Below are 18597 nucleotides of genomic sequence, written 5' to 3'. Positions count from 1 at the left end.
CTATTACAGTACTACTATTACAATATTTAAGCTGCATTTCAGGAGAAATGTGTAAGAGCAAGTAGCTTCTTGAATGAAACTCGTGCAACATCAACTTAGAAATAACATTAACAGGACCAAAATTTCATCCGCTATAATTTCTAGATTGAGACTATCCCATCCCCCTTCTACTTCAAGCTCAAAAATCAAAATATGTAATAAAAAAAGAAATTACGTTTTTGTGTCCGATTTTGTAACTTTATTAATAGTTAGAAATAATTTATTAGCATACTTGATGAAGTCATCTCCTAGAACCATTAAAATTCGGATTTAATTCGTTAAAATCCGATCATTAGAAGGAAAGTTATTCAGGGTGATATCCTTTTAATTATGTGCACTGTACATTGCAGAACTTTTTTAATACATTAAGGAATAATTTAAAATTTTAAAGTTGAAAAGTTATAAATATTTTTAAAATAGCTTAACAGCATTTAAAGCATAGATACCAAGAAAAGACAATATAAATCATTTATTAATGCCACAAAAATAGAAATCAGAGTTTCTGAAAAATAGAAATCAGAGTTAATTATTTACATAATTTTAATACACACAAGAATTAATGTCTAATTATACCAAGATGATTAATGATTTTCTTTTTCCTTTTCATATTCGTTGTATTTTTTATTGCAACCATACACTTTAGACGCAGGATACTTTATAGCATTCATGGAGATTTTTTTTAAAGCAGCAGATGGAAGATCGATGCGACATTTATCACTCAATCGTATCAGATACAGTAAAACATCACTTAGTTCTTGACCTAAATGTTCTTTTTCACTTTCAGTCCAATCTATAAGAATACAATTTGAATAATACATCAAAGTTGATCATAGAGACAAAAAGCACAAAATCACGAATCAGCTATGCTAATTCCAAAGTAAGTGGCATTATTCTAGATAAGCTAATTAGTAAGTGCATGATAAATTAAGTCTAATGAAAAATAAATAAATAAAGGAAAAGAACACAACAATCCGACATGGTAATGAGACTGTTGTAGACACAAAAGGAGATTTGTTTATTAAAAAAAATAAATCAAAGTTTGAAACTCATTTTTGAATTATGATGTTTGACCTTTCTAAATGGTACATTTAAGGCTATTTTTCGAAGGCTTCGTCATAGCTGCTGTGAGTTTGCAACTGTTACTCATGATGACTGTTAGGTCAAGTTTAGCTTATCTATAGCCAGCACTGTCTATGCTTACATTGAAAATGGTGCAAAGAAAAGCAACAGTTTTGTGAAAATAAAAAGCGTTTGGGGTCTAATTTTTTTAATTTTTACAATTTTATCCCAATGCTGCATTACAACATTACAATCTCTATTTATTTTAAAAGTTGTTCTAAGTTCTAAAATAAACCAAATCCAATTAATTAATAATAATAAAAATTTCTAATAACTAATAAGAAATAAAACATTGTTATTCTCATATAAATTTCAGGCAAAAGTGTAAGTTAAGTTTAAATAATAAAAGAAATGAAAATATTTCTTCTTCTGTATACAATAGTCATGTCAAAGATGAAATGTCTCTTAAAATTGAAACAAATTAGAGTGTTAAAAAAATAATTTTCTTAAATCTTTATAAGTATCTGGCTCTTTTTCCTTCTCCTACTAACAATCGCTTCCATTCTTGCTTCTCATTGCAAATGTAAATGATAAAAACTTTTCATAAAAAGTGTCCAATGGCATGCATGCATATTCATGCACTTTTATTTTTAATCATTACTGCAGATTCATATAAAAATTATTAGACATTAACAAGAAACCATTCATATATAAATTTATGAGGTTTCACAGGATTAAGACAAAGAAAAAGAATTCTTACTAGATTTATATTATTAACATTATTTGAAGAATATTTTAAATTTAAAACAGTAAACTAAAAAATGTTTAATTATCATTAAATCTATCCTTTATAATTAAAAATAATTTAATATTCTTAAATCATAAAAATATCATTTTAAACTTATATGAAAATCTGATTCATATTACAAAATAATACTCTTTTAGTTTAATTTTAATGAGTATTTAATAACAAAACAGATTTCAATATCTTTTCAAATTTTGATAAAAAAATTATATTTACTATGGTTATGTGGGGGGTATAAAATATTATACTGAAGTTAATGATAATAATATTATCACTGCAGTAACTTAATATAAATTGACTTCATTCATTTGAAATATATTATAAATATTTCATTATATTTTTATTTTAAAAATGAGAATGAATGACTTATACTTTATTAAAAGTGTCACTAGATGGCAACACCAAGCTTAATGGGATATTATTAGCCTCCTGATGAGATATTGTAAAGTTTTTACAATTAATGTTTTCAAAATTAGCAGCGTTTTGTAGCTACAAATTATTATTAAATGGTACAAAGAATATATTTTTGCTTTATTTGAAATTAAAAAATAATAGTTGAAACAATTAGTCCATCACCATTTAAATATATTATGGTTGTTGAATTTTAGTTTTTTAATTTAATATCTGCTAAATTTTTTCTCTGTTTAATTATAAGACACATAAAAGACAATATATTGTCTTTGATTCTAAAAACAATTTTTTCAACCGAAATACTCCTTTTATTTATTCTTTATATAATTCTTAGTCTTTAAGCATTAGTTTTTTTTATTTAGTTCTTACGAGAACCTTTTACCTTTGCTTCTTATAGAAGTACACAAAATATTGCATATGTGTGTTTTGTAGAAACTTATAAATATTTTACAAAAAAATTCTATCAGAATATTAATAAAATTATAAAAAATAATACACATAAAGACACTGGAAAATATATGTTTAGTAAATTCAAACAAGAAAACCAGAGATTTTTATATTTTCTACAACAAATATATTAAATGATAAAAACTGAGCCACATTTCTATTAAGTTTATATTTGAATTCTATATTGATAGAATAAAAATCTCATCTTATATTCAAAACTTTAAAATTTTTAACCGAATTTTTTCTTAATATTTTCTTTAAATTTATTTTTAATATAATTGAGAAGTTTTGCTTATTTTTATTTTTGTAAGAAGCTGCAAAGTTTAGTACAAAAGAAAGTATCTGTTGAGCTGATGTCCTTCACAACTAATACATGTTTGTAAACATAAAAGTCATGGATTGTTATCAGACACATTCATGCAAGCTCTATTGACATTATAAATGCAAAACATGCATTTGCTTTGGTCATGGTGCAGTCCTTTCCTGGGGTGTAGTGAATTAGCTATTGTTAAAAATTTTAGGACTGATAGACCTCAAAATATATTATTAATAAAAGCAGACATTCTGAAGATAACACAACAAAAAGTGAGGAAATGCCACACACAAAAGTGTTTATAATCTACAACAGTTTGAAAAGAAACAATACTAATGAATAATACTTTCAATTAAACAATATTCAATAATAGATTTGTTAAAATTTTTTGAAGCCTCATCTTTATAACTTAATTTCAACAATTTTTTATACATACATTTCTAGAAAAAATTCAAATTTTTAACACGGTTATTTTAAATGGAGTCATTGCTCACTTCTGATAAGTAAAATAACTTTATCCGGTAAAAATTTAATTTGCCTTGGTTGTCAACACTTTTTTGAAATTTAATTTATAACGAAAGAATCAAGCATAATTTATTGTCTAGAAAATTAATATTAAAAATCATAAAAAGTGGCAGTTAAATAAATGAAACATTTTTTTCCCTTTAGTGAATTCACAGCTCTCCCTAGATTCACAAATTAAGTTATAATGCTGATTTAAAAACACAAAACCATTAAATCATAATGACTTTATAATATAATTTAAATGATACATTAGAGTATTTTTCTATTTTAGTGCATTTTAAAACACAGATGGGTTGGAGTCATAATTGTTTAACCTGTTATTTTCAGAATTAGCTATTTGTATGCATGATCTCTAACAAATTTTCGCCCTCAAAAATAGTTTCTGTTTTTAATTTTAAGGAAAAAGCAATATTTAGTTTAGAAGAGATTTGTGTGAGTTTGATTTATTTTTTGTCTTTGAAATTAGTTTTTTTTAACCACAAGAAACTCAGTATGATTTTCTTTTAATTTCTTTGATCTTAAAAATGGCTTATTTTAACTACAAAAAGTTTAATGTATTTTTAACTCATAAACTCTCAGATAAATAAAAATATTTTTATATAATACTTTATAAAAAAAATATTAGTAAGAATAATAAAAAAAAATTCCGAAAAAATAATAAAAATTTTCATAAAATTCCTAACAAAGGCGTGGGATAATATGAAAGAAAAAGATACCAGATCTGAAATTAAACAAATGTCAAAAGAAAATGAAAATAAAGAACTTGCATATAAAATAATTTTATGAAATAGATCTCAAATCAAAAAAAGGTAATGAAACACAGCTACCACAAAGACAACAAAAAGTTCATGAGCACTCAAAATTTGCAAAATAATAAAAATAACAAATATCTTTCAGCCAAGTGCAAGTCAAAGCAGACACTAACAAACTCATAGCTCAAATTCACACTTCTATTCCAACAAAAGGGTCTTATGAAAGAGGAGTTTGAAGAAATGACACGTTAATGGTTGGTAAAGCAAATTCAGGGGAAGAAAACTGTTGGCACAACTGCTGATACGGCGCTGTTGTGAGAGAAAGTTTATTGATCGGATCATATGCTGTTCCAGCCGTAGGCTAGGGATTAATAACTAACTGTTACAGTGCTTTAATAAAGTTTGTTTCTTAATCTACAGATATATAACTCAAGAAAATTGATGATTTTCAAAATTTGAGTAACTTTTTTTAAATTAACTGGGATTTTCAGAAAATAAAAAATATTAATTTTCTAAAACTTTGGCAACATAGTTGTAGGCTGTAAAGGGATTTGGAAAGATTATGAAGCATTATTGTATGAAGTATAAACTGTAATCAAATAAATTTAAATGTTAACATATTTTGTGAATAATTGACTTATTTTTATAATAATGACCATATGTGTATAGGGCTAATCTTTACAATAATGGCATTCTCTAACTGTGGATCATGTGAGTTAAGCTTGTATATTTTACTTTAGTTGTTATAGCTAGTTACATGAGTTAATCAATGTGTGCAGAAAGTTTTTAAATTGAGTTGAAAGTTTTTTAACGGAGATGAATTGAATTGAGAGTTCGAAAAAAGTTTTTAATTTAACCTAACTCTGGCTATAATAGAGAAATACTAGAAAGAAAGAAAAAAATTAGAAACAATATTAATATAAGTGTGTTTATCAACTTACCAGGTAGGCCATCTTTAACTTCACCTTTCCACTGGCTACATAAAAAGTACAAAAAATTTAGAAAATAAAAATCTAAACTCAACTTTCTGAAATAACAAAATAGAAGTATTCCTACAAAACTTTAAAAAATAAATAAATAAACAAATCAAATTTCTATATTTTTTTAATTCTTTTTTTAATTAAAAGTTAATAATCCTTATAAAATCAAAAATGATCACTTTAATCATTTAAAAGCTTAAAAATTATTAATAATTTAATATTACAAGAAAAATATAAATACTTGAGAAATATAAGAAAAAAATATTTTGTTCAACATATTTAAAAAAGAAATTTGAGTATAGGAAATGTATGTTATAATACAAATATATATGCACTGTATAATTATTTCTTAACAGAAGGGAAAAAAACTGAGTTGGCAACACGAAACGCTTTGAATACAATGGATTCTCAAGGTATATAAAAAAAGGTGAATAAAAAAAAAATTTAACGTAAGATCTACGTTATGTGATTTTCAATGGATAATGAATTTGAGAAATCTTTGCACTAAAGCATTTATGACAATTATCTTTTTTGAGCAAAAATACAGCTTAAATAACATTTCAAAAATTATATGAACTAATAGAACAAGAATTTTCTCTAAAAAGAATTGAGACTAACATGCGATTTTTCCTAAAAATTCATAAAGTAGAGAATGGGGATTTTACTAGGAAGCAGTACGTTGAAGCAGTTTCAAAATAAAAAATGTATTTGCTTTCAGTGTAAAAAAAAGTAATAGTAAAATTTTAGGTAGGTACAAAAATTTTCAGTGCTTTTTTTCATTAGAGGCTATAAGGAAACAGAATGAAATAATAAGTTATAGCTTAAGTTGTAAATTGCTATCATTTAAATTTCATTTAAAATTTTTTATTATTGTAGGCATTATCCATGTCAAAACAGTATGTTATTGTTAAACAGTATGTAACACACAGACGATTTATAAAAAAAAATCTGGTTAACAATCCGACTGTTTTCCGTGTCTTTTTTCAATTAAAAAAAATTCATGATATAAAATAAAATATTTGATAAATATTTTTCTTTTTTTTTTAATTAAAAAAAAAAAGGTTACAGATTTTCTCAAAGCAATCTTAATCTTAAAAACTTGTAATTATATAAACAGAAATTGAAATAAAGGAGAAAAAAAACACAATGAAAAAATGGGTTATTTAAAAAATTTCAAATAATGCATGCATAATTGCATACAAGATATAACACTCAAGCATTAGTAAAAGGAAAGTCAAATATTACAAAAGTTCTGAAAGTTCTCCAACTTCACCAACCAAAGCGAGTAGCAAATTTCTAGGTGTATGATACTGATTCCAGTTTCTATCTTCAGCAAATTGGGCTTGAAGTATCCGGCTAATAAAAATAAAGCATAAAAAGTAAACTTTATTTCTGAATTTATAAACAAACGCAACAATTAATTAGTAACCAATAAAAATAGTTGATTTAAAACATAGGTCACCAAGTTTCTCTTATATAAAATTATTGAAATTCTTGGCTCAAAATGAGTAAATTTTAATCAAACTAAATATTATTTGATACACATTATAATGATGAATAAAAATGTTGTGCAGGTTTATGAGATGCACGACTGCAGGAAAAATTGTTCATAGCAAGTGCTGTTTCACTTCTAATATTTTAAAATTTAGAAATTTTTTTTTCTCACATAAACCTAGAAAAAACCATGAAGTTTGAAATGCTGATAATAAAAATATTTTCAAAACATCAAATTGCAAACAAACTATTGCAGGATTACTTCTTTGAGGTTTACCAGAACTCAGTTTTTCTATATTTTAAATTACTGAGGTAATTGAAAGAAAATTTCCTACGAAGGGTTTTTTTCAGTAGTAAAGTGTCCTCTTAAAATTTTAAACAGAGTTTGTGACAGAGTATAGTACATGCTATTTAGCCAAAAATGTTTTTTTTTTTTAATTCCCTATTGAATAACATGGGGGAATATTGATTTTATGTGTGGGAAAATAAAGTTGCAATGTGAACAAATAAATTTTGATAATTGAAGTTTGGTGCTGACAATTAAAGACTCAAAAAGTAAACAAAAATTAAGATAAACTGAAACTTCTATGAGTGATTATCTCTATACATCAACCATCTTCCTCACAACCCCATTTAAAAGGCACAATTTTTTTACTTCATCACTAAGACATTAAAAAAAACTGAGATACCTGACAAGAGAAAGATTTCTGTGCAAGAAAAGTATTTTTACCAAAATAATCACCAAGTTTTAATGACTTCAGGTCAGCAGCCTGTGCGAAAATAAATAAAAGGCATCACAGACGGTAAGATCTTTATGGATATAATTTGTAGCCACTCCCAGGCTATAACCTCTCTGCATATTTCGTTTTAAATTTTCAGTTTCAAAACTCTTTTGGTATCTTGACAATTGTAGGACAAACAGGAACTGATGACGTTAATTCCCATAGGCAACACACTCTAAGAGCCTGATAATGATGACTGCACTGTACGATTAGAAATAATAAGCCAGCAAAGACTTTCTAAATAGAAGTAAGCATATCATCTTCCAGTTCAGAGAAAACATTTATATTAAAAGACTAATTTTTTTATAGCAGAGTATTGTACTTTATCTTATAAGAATACACCATATAAAAATATGTTTTGTTAAATTACACAATTAATAAGATTACACAAATTATATTATTAACCTTAACAACAAAATAAAATTTTGGAATCACGCTAAAACATATGTAGAGATATACTTTTAATAAAAACACAATTAGAGGATATAATTTCAATGATTATCAATGCATCAGAAGCTAAGCTTTCTGTTATATAAGTTATGAATGATTGCATTATTAAATAGTGATGTACATAATTATACATTATTTTCTAATTACACGTTGTTTCAATTATTGATAAATACAAAGTATATGAATAATAGCTAAAATATTGTTTTTAAGTATTATTATAAATTTAGATTATTATATTATGAGAAATCAAACCTAACTAAAATATTTTTATCATAAAAGCAATCAAAGTAAAAGATATCACTAGAAATCAAATTATAAATGCATCACAATCGGAAAATTTCAAGAAAGATTGATATAATTTCAGATTGAGAGTATATTCATTAGAAATCAGTACACCATAATTCCAGAAATTAGAATCAAACACTGATAGAAAGGAAATTGAAATAAAACAAATGTCAGAAATCAATACACGTGCATTTTTTAAATTGTTTATGGGAAAGTAAGTTTATGTTTGAATGCGGTATTTTTCATCCAATATGTAAATTCAGAACAGAAATAGATATTTAAACTGAAGAAACATGAAAACAAATTTACAATTCTTCAAGATCAGGATGATTAGAAAATTTATGAGATCCACTATCAGTATCCATTTCAGATTTCGATTTCTTGTCTGAACATGATTCTGCCTCAACAGAATTATTTTGTATTACTTCCATTTTCAAGTGAGTAATACGCTTAAAAGATTCCTTTTCCTAGAAGTTATTATCAGTTAGATGAAATATCTTCGAAAAATTTCACTGATATATATATATGATAAGATTTTGAATACTTTCACTTCAAAAGTTTGCGGTAAAAAAATGTTGAATACGGAGACTAATTTCGAAATTTTATGCTAGTTTGAACAGTTTGCTTGTGACTTGCATAGAGAGTTTATATGATTAGTAATTACATGAAACTGTTCTTTGTCTTTTCTCTTGAATTAAAATAAACAGAGCTTTTACAATAAAATAATAATTTACATACTTAAAGTTGGAACTCACGAAATGGTTTAAAAAATTAATAAACTTTCATAAAAAAAACTAAAAAAAAAACTTAAGATTAATGGCCTATGTCTAGTGCTGACATCTATCCTCAAAGAGAAAAATAATATACAAAAAAATTGAAAGTTAGCAAGCTTCACTAAATATAAAGCAAATAATCATTGCGAAACGTTTTTAAAAAGTAAATTATCACTTTTAATTAAATATTCATTAATTGTTTATTTTTCTAAAGCTGAGTGTTCAAAATGTTAGATTTAAAAGTAATTATTTCAATTTTTACAAATTTTAAAAATTTTTAGCTTTTAAAAAATTTTGTATGCGTTGTGCACTGTGCGAAGATGTCAGGGAGTTCAACTTCTAACAGATCGTGTACCAAGCAATCAAATCTTTTATGTAGCCAGCAAGTTTTAATTATCTTTAAAAGTTGTTTTTATCTATAGGAATTGTTTGTCGGCATGACGGGAATTTTTTGCAAAAAATAAGATCTTTTTGGAGGTGGTATGCGCACCCCAAGTTCCTTTTGTAGTTTCCGTTCTAAAAATTATATTTATATTAGATAATGATAAGCGTTTGTTTTTCATGTGTTTATGTGGAATAAAATAGAACAGACACAAAATAAATAGAAGTTTTATTCGAAAACAAAAATAAATATTTTGCAGCAATGTGATTTTCTTTTTTTAAATAAATTTACTTTAAAATATCTAAATTTTCAAAATCACGGTAGAGCAGATAAATCTTAAAAAAATATAAAAAATAAAGCTCAAATTTTCTGTTAAATAGTGCTTTGAAATACTCGAAACTGTAGCTAAAAATTTTTTCTTTCATTAACAATAAATTTTTTAAAAAAATCATTCTTATTTGAATTTTTAAAATTTTTTTTTTATAATTTACAGCTATAATTCACGATAAAATAAATTATGAATCGATATTACAATTATCTATTTAATCAATGTCTGCACCTCAAATTTCTTTAATAATAAAATTAAGAGTTCGTCTGTCTCTTAACTTCAGGAACATTTGTTTCATCATCCTGATATTCACGCAGCGCCTGCAAGGGACAAATTCAGCCCCCCCGATCCCTAAAATCAGTTTGAAATTTTCAATTAGTTGGTTCAGTGGAGACGTGTGTAAATTGGAAAGTTTTTAATTGGGTACGGCTTCAATAAAAATAAGACTGCAAAAATTTTTTTCTTTTGAAATATTTTAAAGATTACAACAGCAACATTTGTTAGCTTTTAGTTCTTATTAAAAGAGAAAGGAGTTTTTTGCTAGTTCCATAATATTTTCTCTTTTCTTTTTTTTTAATTTTTTTTATGCCAGTTAAACTCATTGATCTACATGAACATGATAACAGTGGCTTCACCTTCACGTTCATTAGTACGTCACCCAAATTAGTATTTCTAAAAATATTTATTTTGATTAGATGTTTTTTTTAACAATATCTATTAAACTGCATAATTTAAAATTAATAATAATTGAAATTAAAAAGAAAAACTAATAAGTTAATGTAGTGAAAAGCAAAATTAATGGAGAAATAGTACTGATTCGTATAAGAAAAAAGTAAAAAATCGCCATACTCTTATTGACGCCAATGATGCTGGATTAAATTTGTCATTAGATAATAATTTAATTAAAAAATACCTTTGTTCTAGAAAGCAAAAGTATTGGAGAAAAGGTACTAATTAGTTTAAGATAAACGTGAAAAATCAAACTATTATAAACACCTATGATGCTTAACTCATTTTGGTACTAAGTACTAACTAGAAAAAAAATTATATTGTCTAAGTGCAATAAAGCAAAACTAAGAGAGAAATTATTATTTTCCTTTAGGAGAAATGTAAAAAATCACCATATTGAATTATTGAAGCTAGTGATATTCAATTAATTTTGGTAAGTGACACGACTGGTTTTAAGATAATTGGTGCTCTTTTAATGGGTGCAAAATGAATAAATATGGTACAATGTACTATATTAGTTAATTTGTACCATAGAATAATGTAATTCATCCATAATTGAAAATTAGTAAATAATCAACAAAATAGTCAATTATTGAAATAAAAAATAAGCTATGTGTTCTATAAATTAAAATTAATGAAAAAATTTTGCAAATTCTTTTAAGAAAAACATTAAATATCGTTATGCTTTTATTTGACGCTACCCACGTAGCACCTAGTATTAGATAACATCAGAAAATCAGTAAAATCTGACGTTATCTTGCACAACTTCTAATATTAGGAAAATACTAAAGGTCGCTGTTTGCTCTGCATTATACAATATTAGATTCTATGCAAACTAATATTAACTAGCGTTCGCGGTAATATTATTTTGCATTGGTTTTGTTGCTATATAATTCTAGATTTTGTATTTTCTGATATTACCTTACGTTGCTTTTTATTTTTGGAGTAAGCAGGAGGAAGATATGGATGATAGCAGAATAATTCGGTGATATAATTTTACTTAATTTTCCGTATTGCTGTGAAGCAGTAAAACTTAGAGCAGTTTTATAATATCATTTCATGCATTAATTGCTTATTTAGTAATACAGAAAATACTAAATTAAATTATATTAGCGAGTTCTGTTGCCATCCATTTTCTTCCCTGTTACTAAAAAGTATACCTTATGCTCTGATGATTTTTTTGAATATTTCAAATTTATGAAATAATACTATATCACAACTTTTATTGATATTTTTTTATTTTCTTCATACGACGCATTTTCTGACGAATTATATATCATTAATAATTTTCAAGTCTAATTTTAAAATCTGTTTTTAATTTTCTTTTAGAAATGAGCCTATTTTATCAAAATCTCAATTGAATTTGCTAGTTTGCAAAACATGCTTTAAAAAAGTCATAAATGCTGCTGCTAATGAAATTATGAAAGAAAATAAATTAAACTTTACAATGAAAAAACCAAATTTAAAACTATTGAACATTGAATATTTATTTTAAACTTAAATCATTTAATTTGAAAATGTTTTCATAAAATTGTAATATTCTTTACAATAAAATTTAATTGGTAAATTCCGCTATCGATTCCTGCATCAAAAAATCTCGTAAGCACAACACAAAAAGCAAAAAACAAGAAGGAGATTAACTAAAAGAGTTTATCTCATAAACACATCCAAGAAAAACTATCACATATTTTTTAAAGAAAAATTTCAAACTGCGAAACCCTTTAACCCGTTTTATTAGAGCTGAAAATAACTATTCGCTATGTGGCAATTCAACAAAAAAAGTTACGAAAAGTGTTAAATAAGGAACTGCTTATTTTCTTTCATTACTCATTTTAAAAATCGTTTAATGTAAAAGTACACTAGTGGACAAAATTAAGAGATGGAAGACATTTGCCCAAATATCTCAAAAAATACTGAATATAAATAAATGAAATTTGGTATGGATATAGTTTATTTCATGATAATAAAGTATGCAAAACAAAAATGAAAGTGCCATTCGCTGGCAAGACCTATTACCAATAAATCCAATGTAGTCTGAACTTAAGGATAAAAGATGACAATAAAAGTGAAGCTTGTACAGTGCGTGTTGCCTCTAGTATGGTGTATGGTCACCCTCGACGGACAGACAGCATGCACAACGAGTATGCATGCTGTTAATAAGGGATTTAAGGAGGACTTGTGGAAGACCCTCCCATTCTTCCACCAGAGCAATTTTTAAGTCCAGAATGGTTCTGGGGGGAGGTTGGCCCATCGCAATAGCTCTCCCAAGAGCATCCCAAGCATGTTCAATAGGATTCAGGTCAGGGGTTTTGGCTGGCTAATTCATTCGTTGAATATCCTCGCTTTCCAGATACTCATCAACCATGAGAGCCCTATGTGGTCGCGCATTGTCGTCCATAAAAATGAACTCAGGGCCAACAGCGCCCCTGAAAAGACGCACATAGGGCTCTAGGATCTCCTGCCCGTACCTCTGAGCATTCACGGAACCATTGTCAAACACATGGAGCGGTGTGCTAGTATCTGGCATGATTCCTGCCCAAACCATGAGTACTCCACCAGCATAATGGTCCCTTTCGATAATGTTGCTGGGATGGTATCGGGTTCCAGGCACCCTGCATATCAATAACCGTCCAGAATCAGGTTGTAGATTGAATCTGGACTCATCGGTGAAGAGAACATTAGCCCATCGAAGCTGTGTTCAATTCTGATGTTGTCTTAACTTTGTACAAAGTTAACGATAATCTGGGAATTCAGAATCCATCAATTCGTGGTTGAAAAAAGTCACGTAGACGGAGAATGCTTTAACAATTCAATACATTAAATAAATAAAAATCATATAAATTTTTGCAGCCTTAGACTATTTCTAATAGGAATTGCTTTAAAAAATATAATTTAATTAATGTAAAAAGAAGTTAGCAAAATATGGCTTTTAAATGTCTTAAATGGCAACTTTTTGAGCCTATTGATATCGGTCATAAGGTTTAAGGAAAAAGTGGCAGCTGAAACGTTATAGTCTACAAGGTTACTTACTGAAAATTTAAATTTCAGGTCTACTTTTTAGTAGGAGTGAATATTTAGGCACATTCTGCTACGAAAATATATCAAATTCAATGCTTTTCATTTTAATACATCGTGCAAGCTTATATGAAACCAACAGGATGTTTTCACATTTTTTAAAATCGTCCTTAATAAAAATTGTACCAAATTTCCAGCTCTGCTCTTTATTCACCATTAACATCATTTTGAATCGATCATATTATTGTTTATTTTTTAATAATTTACCAATTAACATAGATAATGATGGATCAAAAACTTACACATCAGTCTATTTTCAAGATATTTAAATGAAAATGTTGAATTCATTGTTTTACAATATTTTAAATGTGAAATTTTAATACGGAAACAATATCGTTTGTATTAAACTTAAAACATTCTACAATGTATTAGTTTTAACTGAGCTAAAAGTAGAAGACAATTAATTTTTAATTGTTTTAACAAGGCAAATTTGTTAACAGACAATCATTTTTTATCTTCTTCATTGTTGCAGAAAAATTCTGTTTCAGACGAATAACTAAACAAACGTTGTTTTACTAGCATATTCTGAACTAATTACAGTATTTATTATTTATAGTTGGACAATGCATTTTACAGAGAAGTCAACTACTACGCGCGAATTACTCATAGTCAATAATGATCACAATTTATAATATCTACTTACTTTAGATATATGATCATTAAATTAATTCTTTTAAGTTTCAATTAAGCGGTCAAGTTTATTAAGTACACCTAATGTTTCTACAAATTCATCCTCTCTAAGACGTCATGCTTTATATTACTTTTCTAGTTGATTTTTAACTAAAGGAAAAACACTACCTACGATACTATTTTAATGTTTCATACAACAATCATTGAATTTTATAAAGTTTTCTAAAAATTACTTAATTACAAATACATTAAGTAGTTGAAACGATTAATTCCAGTTGACAATCTCAAACAATATGTTGAAGTAAATTGTAAACTATCGTGAAGAAGTTACAACTTAACAGTTGAAAAAGGTTTTCGAGTTGCATCGTTCGTGAACAGAATTTACTTCCACTAATATTTCCTTGTGTTTTCTGGCAGAAAATTGCGTTGGCTGACAATGATATTTTAAGTAATGTTTAATTTTCTGTTTTATTTCATAAATAAATATTTATTTGTTAATAATATGGGATAGCCTTTCATAAAAAAGTGGGCTTGACCAAAAATAATGAAATAGATAATAATTTTAAAAGTTCGAATGCTAGATTGAACACTATTTAATCTTATATAATATTATCTCTAATATTAACAGACAAAAATCAGGATTCTAGCATTTTCTAGCACGGCAGTATTATATTTCATCTTTCTAATGTTAGGTAATATCATTTTACTACCTCGGTAATGATGCTTAATTAGTTATGGTAATAGGCTATACTGCTGTTGTGGTCATTGATATTGTTTCAATAAGTACCAAAGATGCTAATATAGATGCAATCTATTATATTACTACATTTGGTACCTATTAAAATTGTGTACATTAATACAGGGTGGTTTTAGTAGAAATAGTTTTCTACGAACCCCCAAGAGAAATAAGTAACGGAGAAAATTGCTCGGTTGCGGTAAATTTTGACTTTCATGAGTAACAGCGTCATGGGAAATGATTCTGAATACAATTCATCTTATTTTTGATGGGATGAACTACTAAAAACGTGTTTTGCTTAGCCTAATAACAGAAAACAACGGAGATTGACGAAATATAATAATACATTTTAAAAATGGAATTATTTTAGCTTATTTATTAAATGTGTTGGTACGTGACTTTCAGTTTTATACAGGATTTCGTAGTTTTCAGTACTGATTAAATTCCTGCTTACTTTATCACATTCCGTACAAAGAATGGGTATTCAGAGTACTCTGAATAAAAAATACAAAATTCTCAGTGTATTAGGGTATTTAATTACACTGAGAAGAATATTTATGATGCCATCAGAAAAGCTAATTTCAATCATTTGTGGAGTGTATTCTTGAAAGGAATGAAATGGCTTCCTCTTGTTTCCATCAGGACAATATATCGTATTTAGCATCTCTTGTTTAAATCCCTGTTGGCTACCTAGATCGGCTAATTACTTCACTGCACGTCATTGACAATATTTCACAAAAAAGAACTCGATTAAAAATACTTATATCTGTTTTACCAAATAATTTCGTAATTTCGAATTTAGAAAAGATTGCATCAGAATTTATAGAAATCAGAATTATTAGGAGTCTGTTTCAAATTAGGAAAGATCTTATATTTCTTCCAACTTTTGTTTAATTAATCTTTCTGATGAAAGTCTGCTTGAACAATAATTAAAATATCACCAAAACTGGTGTAAGCTCAATTTATTTGTTTTTAACACCCGATGGGATTTGCAATATTTTACATAGCGTAGCTTCTCCTACAAATTCTTACTCAATATTAAAAATTCAACAAATGACAACTGAAGTAGATTTTCTCCTTACTTAATATCGATTCGTCGTACGTGCCAAACATTTCAAGAAAATTCAAGAGTTGTGTTAAAATATAATTTTGTTCTCTACTCAGGAATAACTATTTGGTAGTACAGTTCCCAATTGTGATCAATAATTACGTATAACAATTATTACAAATATGAATACATGAATATAAGAAAGAGCAGAACCAGATAAATACACATATAAAAGTTATTCCAACTTCAAAAATATTAAGAAACTTATCATCTGTTCTACCACTCTTTGAAAAAACATATTCGTTGCTGAAGTATTATGTAAGCAATTTGAAACATTAAACGCTGCGAATTTGCTATAACCATAAAAAAGTGCTACATTATGTCATTTTTCCATTCAAGTTTAACCATAGTATCTTGAATAACAAGTTTAATGAGTAACGAAAGAAAATCCAACTTAAAACCTTAATAAATATACAGAAAGATATTATGGTTTAACAAGCTGTAAAAATTCCAACAATTTGGTTAATTTATTCAAATAGCTAATTTTAAATCAATTAGATAATTTCATCGTTAATTTTAATTATACTAGCCGTTTTGGTGAACAGCATGGTCAGATTTCAAAATTAACAGTAACCAAATCAAATGCAACACAATTGTACTTTAATATTCTAATCACGTGTTAGCAGAACTACTGCAGGTTGTTCCGATCGCCATTCGTAAAAGCGTGTGGTTTCAGTATGATGGGACGCTAGCCTATTTCAGCACTGATGTGCTCACTAACATGAATGCCACGTTTAGAGCTCGATGGATCGGGCGTGGAGGACCAGTTCATTGGTCACCCCGATCTCCCGATTTATCGAGCCTCCATTTCTTTTCTTGGGGACACCTGAAGAATCTTGTTTATGTGACTCCACTTGACTCGTTGCTTGAATATCCGAAGCTGCTACACGTTTGTGTGAAATACGTGGCATCTTTGAACGTGCACGCCAATCACTTGCACGTTTCGACTGGCGGACGCAATTTTGAGCAGTTATTAAAAGCATTACACTTCAATAAACTTTCAATACACACTTAGTCTTTCCCTTCGTTTCTTATTTTTTTGTGTTTGCGCCTCACCGCGTCGCTTGCTCACATGCAAACCTATGCAACAAATGAATGTTACAATGACCTGTACTTAACCTTAGAGTTTGTACCATGAATTCGGGACCACCCTGGATATATATTTACAAAATATAATAATACATTTNAACGGTAAAATATGATGTCCTACCTCTCAATAACAGTGTGTTAAAAATACATATTAATCCTTTTTTGAAGCCAATTATTGACACAAAAATGATTCAAAACAGTTTTACAAGCAGGAAAATCTATATATATGTTTCTCTTACAAGGCTACAAAAAAAAGCCTGATTACAACTCCCCGAATGGCAACGCTAGAAAATCGACCAATGATTGTCGCTTAAAATGTCACATGCCAAATCTATCTGAAATGGCTCAACATATAGCTCTTTTAAAAACGGAAACTGAAATAACCAGAGAGAGCATTCTCACCAAATGTCTTTGTCGATAGATCTCGATTTTAGTATTTTGTCGAAAGCGCTTTTTTTCACGAATTTATTTTGATGTATATCACGAATTTATTTGTTTTATTATTGTTATTAGTTATTCATTGAAAAATGAGTCTCAGTCGTCCTATTACGCTCTAAGATTTTATACTATAGCACATTTCTAATAGGTTTAACGAATTACATGTCATTTATTTGAATTCAAATTTATTTTAATGACTTAGTATTTACTAAAAATATGTAATTTTCTTTTAAAAAAAAGTTGTTATATGGATTTGAATGATTGTTTTGAATTCTTAGAATTTTGTGTATTTGCAATGTAATTGAGTTAGTAGCGAGCGAAGCGACCTTGGTTTGCGAAGCAAACCATATAAGATTGCGTAGCATTTTTCTGGGGTTGGCGAGCGTTAGCGAGCAGGGGGCGAAGCCCACTAGTTGCATTGAAGTAGCGTATATTAAATTAATCAACATTAGTGTGATTTTCAAAATCTAAAAATGGATGTAAATAGTATAGTATTGATAGTTAAATTAAGTAAAAAAAGCAGCAAAAGAATATTTTGCGCAATACAATAAAAAAAAAATTCTAATTTACTAATGCAAAAATTTTGCATGAATATGGTGAAAATCACTTTACAAGGAGGAGTACTGCAATGAGGCGCTGTTTAAAACCCCTTTATTAAGAACAATTTTCCTGATCCTGAAATCATTAGTTGCAGCTGCCTGGTAACTGATCATTAGTTTAAAAAATGCCGTTTCTGAAAGCGACATTCAAAATTTAAAACTCTTCATATTCGAAGCCAAATCGGTAAAAGGAAAATAACAAGTATTTTAAAAAATGAAAATTAACACCATGCAAATTTTATTAATTTATAAAATGATATAAACCTAGAGTTGAAACTAATGAAGGCTTACATGAGTTTTGGAAACATATTCAGCCAACTTATTTTTAAATAAACTAAGCCTCTAATGTATTTTTGATGCTTCCGGGC

General features: G+C 27.5%; 1 protein-coding gene across 2 annotated transcripts; it reads right to left on the bottom strand.

Annotated features, from left to right (window-relative positions):
* Positions 1–498: 498 nt before the first annotated feature.
* LOC107455944 (dCTP pyrophosphatase 1) lies at positions 499–8927 on the bottom strand. 2 transcript variants are annotated; one of them, XM_016073678.4, is made up of 4 exons: positions 8652–8927; positions 6577–6687; positions 5293–5327; positions 499–829 (listed from the first exon to the last, which is right to left on the bottom strand). In XM_016073678.4, the coding sequence occupies exons 1-4, from the start codon at positions 8771–8773 to the stop codon at positions 621–623; spliced, it is 477 nt and encodes a 158-aa protein (XP_015929164.2). In that variant the 5' UTR covers positions 8774–8927; the 3' UTR covers positions 499–620. The 2 variants fall into 2 exon arrangements, with proteins under 2 accessions (XP_015929164.2, XP_042903409.1); XM_043047475.2 differs by lacking the exon at positions 8652–8927 and adding an exon at positions 8452–8618 and having other exon boundaries at positions 541–829.
* Between the last annotated feature and the right edge of the window lie 9670 nt (positions 8928–18597).

The sequence above is a fragment of the Parasteatoda tepidariorum genome, chromosome 2 (genome assembly GCF_043381705.1).
Source record: "Parasteatoda tepidariorum isolate YZ-2023 chromosome 2, CAS_Ptep_4.0, whole genome shotgun sequence".
Classification (NCBI taxonomy): Eukaryota; Metazoa; Arthropoda; class Arachnida; order Araneae; family Theridiidae; genus Parasteatoda; species Parasteatoda tepidariorum.
This window is presented reverse-complemented; position numbering and strand designations above follow the sequence as displayed.

Excerpts from the sequence above, each read along its gene's own strand:
- LOC107455944 (XM_016073678.4), bottom strand. The coding sequence starts at position 8,773 with ATGGAAGTAATACAAAATAATTCTGTTGAGGCAGAATCATGTTCAGAC. Across the intron at positions 5,328-6,576 it reads GGAGAACTTTCAGAACTTTT|CCAGTGGAAAGGTGAAGTTA; the intron begins GTAATATTTGAC and ends CTTTTTATGTAG. Across the intron at positions 830-5,292 it reads AGTTAAAGATGGCCTACCTG|ATTGGACTGAAAGTGAAAAA; the intron begins GTAAGTTGATAA and ends GTATTCTTATAG.